The sequence below is a fragment of the Pteropus vampyrus genome, unplaced genomic scaffold (genome assembly GCF_000151845.1).
Source record: "Pteropus vampyrus isolate Shadow unplaced genomic scaffold, Pvam_2.0 Scaffold60, whole genome shotgun sequence".
NCBI classification, from domain to species: Eukaryota; Metazoa; Chordata; class Mammalia; order Chiroptera; family Pteropodidae; genus Pteropus; species Pteropus vampyrus.
Window position 1 is genome coordinate 2,117,011 of NW_011888841.1, and position 6,815 is coordinate 2,123,825.

The 6,815-nt window shown below is 45.1% G+C and overlaps 1 protein-coding gene across 6 annotated transcripts in view; it reads right to left on the reverse strand.

Moving 5' to 3' along the window:
* The window catches only part of CNIH3 (cornichon family AMPA receptor auxiliary protein 3), a 171,682-nt gene that overhangs the window by 103,060 nt on the left and 61,807 nt on the right, over positions 1-6,815 (reverse strand). For 2 of the 6 annotated variants that reach the window (XM_023531011.1, XM_023531010.1), the window contains exon 1: positions 6,434-6,809. The exons of the other annotated variants lie outside the window; for them this stretch is intronic. In XM_023531011.1, the coding sequence (XP_023386779.1) occupies positions 6,434-6,581 (148 nt within the window). In that variant the 5' untranslated portion in view covers positions 6,582-6,809. Of the gene's footprint in view, positions 1-6,433; positions 6,810-6,815 lie in introns of those variants that run through there. 6 annotated transcript variants of the gene reach the window in all.

Below are 6,815 nucleotides of genomic sequence, written 5' to 3' on the forward strand. Positions count from 1 at the left end.
AGGTGGCCTAACCTGACCAACTTCTTCAGCCCTTGGAAACAGAAGTGAAGAAGACAGTCTGGAGTGGGAGGGTTGGCAGTAAAACCACAGGAAAGGAGAGGGACATAGGACCGCCCTTAATTGTTCCTCGTCTCTCCTACCCAAAATCCCTGTTAAGGGATAAATGAGGTCATGTGCAAACATGCTCAGTAAACTGTTAAAGCCCTCCACAAATGTTGAGCTACTCCACATTGCTCTGAATTTCTTTTACGCACACACCAAACGCTCAATTAGCATAGAATTATCGTCAGGCAGGGGTCCCTCAAGTGAGCTCCACCCCCACGACACAGCCGTTTAGTCTCAATTTTAGCGCTGTCTTCGACCCCACCTTCTCCCTTGCCCTCCGCGTTGTCAGGCACGAGTTTCCATTCACTCTTCTTTCAGAAAGGCCTTCGAGCCATTCTTTTTATCTATTCTCTTTTGCCCTGAACTTAGTTAGCCCAGCCCTGAGTCACCTTCATGCTGAGGAATGACTCTCTCTCTCTCTTACTCAAGGATCTGCCCACTCTGGGTCAGTTGGGTCCTCCAAGAAGCAGGTGCCAAGACAGGATCAGTCATGCAAGACGTTGGATGCGGGGGATGCCTGCGAAGGACAGAGGGAGGAGGTGGGCAGAGTCTCGGACCACAGTGCACTTCTGAGAAAGTCTCAGCTGACCGATGGGTAGTCTCCGAAGGTCCCCACTGAATGAGTCCCCACGTGAGGCAGCTTTAGTACCCACACTATGCTCAGCCACAGACCGGGGCAAGCACAGCCTCAGCACGAATATTAGAGTAATGGGGAAAGATGGTCTTCTCAGTAAAGGTACCGATCGACTGGGTATCCATAAGGAAACAAACCGAAACTTGACTTCTCATTCCATTCACAAAAAGCAGTTCCAGGTGGGCTGTAGAACCAAATATGAAATATAAAAATATGAAAAATGATAGGCCAAAAAATATGAATGACAAAAAAGTTTAAAAGCTTTTAGAAAATAATACAGGAAGATGCCTTTACTACCAAGAAATGAAAAATGCAACCCTTAAAAGAAAAGAGAGATTGAGAACAGAAAGGCAGAGAGGAACGGTAAATTCATGCCCTCTGCCTGATCCGAGACGTCCAGTTTCTCCAGCCCTTGGACAGAAGTGCTCATGGTTCTGGGGCCAGGCTTACACCATCAGTCCCCCATTCCCAGGCTTTCCAATGAGGACTGGATTACACCACTGGCTTTCCTGGCACTCCAGCTTGTAGGCAGATGGCAGGTCATGAGACCTCGCGGCCCCCAGAACTGCCAAATCAGGGCCCAGATCATCTGGACCTTGTTATTCAATCCAAGAGAAAGATGGTGGAGGAGGAGGGACCCAGCAGAAGCAAATCCATTTGGAGTTTTATAGTTTCCCATTAAAAAGAAAAATCCGCTGAACTTTCTATGTCTTGGCTTTTCTTAGTGAGTGGTCTGACCAGATGGGTCAACCCAGCCTCTTTGATTCTCTTCCAGCACAGAGTGAAGTTATCTGAGGCCTGCAGCATCCCTATGGAGTAGAATCTATTTTAAAAAGTCTCAGAGGGGGAAAAAACTGGCGTAGATGATAGAGGCTCTGTTCATCCCTCTGGCGACCAAATCAAAGTTGTGACGGAAACAAGGAGCAGCAGCAAGGAAAAATCACCGGGTATCTAGAGGAACAAGCCATACAACTATGGAGAAATCCAAGAAAGCACCTGCAATGGCAGAAGGTAGGACAGAGTGAGCATGCGGGGCTACCTGGTCCCAAGCGGCTGAGACAGAGACCGTGGCAGTGGCAGATGCCTCTTAAAGGGGCCGTGTCCACGAGCGGATTTTCGCGGTGACAGACCTGCTCGCTCTGAGCACCAGTGCCTATTCAGCTACACGCAGGGGGCACCAGGGACTTACAGGGAGACGTTGTTGGAGTGAGGGCCCAGGCGAGATTCACTCTGTACAGAAGTGCGGGCGGTATCCATTGTTCCCTGTTGAGCCCTCCCCGCTCCCAGCACCCGGACACAGAGCCACCATAGCTGTGATGTCATCAAACCGGATAACAGGGGTTGCTCCAACCAGAGGATTCCCTAAAACCCTGCCCCACCCAAGCCACATCCAGGTGTGTCCTCAGCAAATCAGGTGCTCCTTGCTGAGCAGCACCTAGACTCACACTGGAGGCAACTGGCCTCGGATTCTGGTGTGGCCTTTTGAGGCAACTATAAGCACAGCATCTGTGGATTGCCTGCTGAATCTTAACAGGTGACCCCAGAGGGGCAGAGGCTTGGGCTAAATTTGGCCTGCAGCTGAACCCCTCTCAAGACTGTGCCACTGGACAAATAGGTCACAAATCCACACTAATAAGACTGGGAGACTTAGGAGCTTTGCTTAGTACATAGAAACAGACACAGAAAGACAGCCAAAATGGGAAGATAAAGAAGCAGAAGCCATATGAGAGAACAGAACAGAGATCCAGATATAATGGAATCAAGTAATCTAACAGATGCAGAGTTCAAAACACTGGTTATAAAGATGCTCAGTAAACTTTTGGGAAGTGTAGAGAACTCCAACAAAGAGATAAAAAATATAAAAATAGAAATGGAAATTATAAAAGAGAACCAGTCTGAAATGAAGAACACATTATCTGAGATGAGAAGTATATTAAATAGAATAAACAAAGTGAATAAAGAAGAGGATCAAATGCCTTATCTAGAGGACGAGAAAGCCAAAGACACGCAATCAGAATGGCATAAGATAAGATGGCGAGACTTTAAAAATAATTTAAGGAGAATATGGGACACTATCAAGGGTCCAAATATTTGTCTGATTGGTGTAACTGAAGAAAATCAAGATATTGAACAGCTGTTTGAAGAAATAATGATGGAAAACTTCCCTAACCTGGTGAAGGAAATGGACATAAAACCCCGGGAAGCTCAGAGAATCCCAAAAACCAGGGATCCAAAGAGGCCCACACCAAGACACATCATAATTAAAATGCCAATGTTTAAATACAAAGAAAGAATGTTAAAAGCAGCAAGAGAAAAACAGTTACTTATAAGGGAGCACCCATAAGACTGGCAGCTGATTTTTCAAAAGAAACTCTGCAAGACAGAAGGCCTTGGCAAAAAAATATTCAACAGGATGAAGACCCTGAATCTACATCCAAGAATAATTTATCCAGCAAAGCTATCATTTAGAGTTGAAGGACAGATAAAGAGCTTCCCAGATAAAGTAAGCTAAAGGAATTTATCACCATCAAGCCAGTAGTACAGATGTTGGAGGGACTTTAAGAAGAAAAAACATGTATCAAAAACAAGAATAAAGAATGGTAACAACTACATTCCTATCAAAAAGTACCTCCAATGGAAAAGAATTAAGTGCTCCGACCAAAAGAGTGTATGAATGGATAGGAAAACAAGACCCCTACATGTTGCCTATAAGAGACTCACTTCAGATTAAAAGACACACACAGACTAAAACGAAGAGGGTGGAAAAAGATACTGCTTTGATGGACCTAGAAGGTACTTAACTCAGACAGAGAAAAATAAACACTATATGATTTCACTTACATGGGGAATCTAGGGAATAAAAAGAACAAACTAATCAAAAACAGACACACAAATATAGTGGACAATTTGGTGATGGACAGAGGGGAGGGAGGTTGGGGGATAGGAGAATGGGGTGAAGGGTTAAAGAAGTACAAATTAGTAGTTGATAGATGGTCACAAGGATGGGGAGCGCTCGATATTATTAAATAATGAGAGCAATATACATTAAAACCATGAGCAAAGATCACTAAATGCTCACCTGCATGGTTAAAACTAAAAAATCTGATAACAGCAAGGGCTGAGAAGAATGTGGAGCAGCAGAAATTCTCCTGTTACTGAACAATGTGCAAAATGGCTCCATCGCTTCGGAAAATTTTGCAATACAGACTTCGACTCCTAGAAGTGGCATTACATAATGCAAAATAGGTACACCAAAAGGCAAATACGAGAATGTTCACAGCAGCATTATGAGTGTGAAGCGAATGTCCACCAAGAGTAAAATGGATATGTAAATTGTGGTGCATTTATTCCATGGCATACCATAGTTAAAATTAATACATCGGAGATACACTAGACGATATAGACGAATTTCACAAATACGGTGCTGAGTGAAACATACTCTATGATTACATAAAGTTCAATGAAACTAAATTAACTAATGAAACTAAATAAATGAAAATAATGAAACTAAATAAACATACTCTATGATTACATAAAGTTCAATGAAACCAATGAAACTAAAATTTGGTGTTGAGGGATTCATATTTAAAGGGTAAAACTACTGAAAAAAAAAAAGGCAAAGACATTAGCATGGAAGTGAGGACAGCAGCTACCTGGGGGAGAGGGAAGGGTGTAACTAGGAAGTGGTAGGCTGGGGCTGCAGGGAGGCTGGCAACAATCCATTCTGACCTGAGTATTTGCTTTATACTAATTTTTAAAACCCTACTATTATTTTTATGCATTTTCATAATCATATTTCACAAATTTTTTAAAAATATATTTTCAATTAAAAAAAAAAAGAGGAACCATATAGATAGCCCTAGTTCCTGCCTCTGAGAGCTTATACTTAATTATCTGAAGGAGGCTATGAGAAAACCCTAGCAAAATGTAGGAAAGAGAAGACCAATCACAAATAAGTTAACTTCATAAAAAGCATTTTCATCTCTCTTTTAAACGAAAGTAGAAAACAGGAGGTATAATTAACAGAAACATCCTTAGCAGCAAAACTGCCCACCCAGCACCCCAACTACAGAGTCAAGATACCTCTGCCTCCACTCCTACTGGTAAGGGCTCCTTCTCTTCACCTGGCCAGTAGTTTGAACTGCAAGGAAAGAGGGCGCCGTGACTCATATTGGCAAGAGATGACGGATGGCTGATTTTACCAAAGTACTTCCAGTGCCACCTTGCAAAGGGTGTTTTCAGTACTCTGATAATTAATGGGTAAGCTGGAAGGCACTTTTTCGTTCAAAGACATTTATTTCTTAATTAAACGACAGGCTAATGTTAACATTCATAAATTATTTGACTAGCTCACAGCAGCATAATGAACTGACTTTAAAAGCTGAAAACGATGCTGCTCTTTCAGAAGTTGCAGCCGTGGGTCTAAATGAAAACGTGAAGTAGGAAAAGTTGTTCTTTCCAAGCCTCCTCTCAGGGCCCCCTCCCCACACCTCACCCGGTGACTGCTTTCCCGCTGCGCAGGGATAACCCGTCCCGACCCCGTGCACACAGGGGCTCCCCAAGGGGGTGGGGAGCAGTTTGCTGGTGGGAGAGCATTTTATCACCTGCTCAGAATTGCCAGCACGCAGTGATAATAAAAAGCGGACCGACTTTTAGTTAGTTTTATTACTGCTTTTCAGTTCTCTGCAGATGGCACACCATCTCACTGCCTGCACCCCGGAGCCGCGCCCCCACTTCCACCGGAGTCGGAGCATGCCTCGTCACTTGCTGTGACCAACAGAATATGGTGAAAATGATACTTCGGGACTTCCAGGTCTAGACCTCAAGAGGCTTTGCAGGTTTTGCTCGAGCTGTCTCGGAACCCTGAGACCACCGTGTTGGGAAGCCCCGTCTGGCCCCCTCGAAGAAAGAGAGCACGTGCAGAGAGAGATACAGCAAGTACCAGCTCCCGACATGCGAGCGGGGGCGCCTTATGTCATTAGCCCTGGTCCAGCTGTCGGATGACTGCAGCCTCATGAGCGACCGCATGTCAAGAGGCAAGACCAGCAGAACTGCCCAGCTGAGCCCAGCACAAACGGCAGACCCACAAACTGGTGAGCAGTTCGAATGGGTGTTTGAAGCCCCCGAATGGGATTCTCACCCAGCTCTGCCTCTTAACGATGTGACGGTAAACAAGTCGCTTAACTTTTTCAAGTCTCTTTCCTTCTCTATACACTGGGGGTGATGACAGCACCTCCCACAGGTGGGCGTGGCAAAGATCGAATGGGGTTACGTCTGTGTGGCAGGGCACAGGCAGTGAGATGTAGTCACCGAATCGAGTATGAACACATCCTGCTGGAAAAGCCCCCAGAGTACAAACGGAAGGATTGGCAGAGGACTCCTGAACCCCTCAATTCTACTTCAAGGGAATAAAGAAAGACAGCCAATACTGTGGGATTTTCTTTGGGGAAAGATAAGTCAAAGATGTATACTATAAACTCTAAAGCACTAAAGTAAAAAACAGAATTATAGCTAATTAGCCAACAAAGTAAAAGTAATGAAATCATTAAAAATACTCAACTGATCCCCCGAAAAATGCAGAAGAGGAGGAAAGGAGAAACACGAAGCAGATGGGACAAATAGCAAGCAAGATGGTAGATGGAAACCCGACCTTATCAATAATCACATGACCTGCCAGTGACTTAAGAAGCACACCTTGGAAGGTGGCGCCGTTTCTGCTTCCAGCCCCGGTTTCCAGGCCCATGTTTTCTCCCTGCTGGAGATACGGCATTGCAGAATGGTTATTCATGGAGGGCGCGTTCTGCCTTCTGGAGTGGGGCGCCCCATGCTCAGAGGCTGCCATCGCCAAGTGGACGCCTCAGATGTGCCTTCGAAAGATGATTTCCTTGCTCTCTCAACCAAGTGGCTTCTGAGTAATGCAGCGAGTGATGAGACCAGTAATGAGTAAGTGATGGGGCCCATAATCACCTTCCACCACTGTGTCTCCACTGCTGCTCCGTGTGTTGCTTGGTCCACTGTGATGTGATGTGGGATTCCATGCTGGCGGCTCAGATGCTAAGCCCCTCAGACGGTGGTG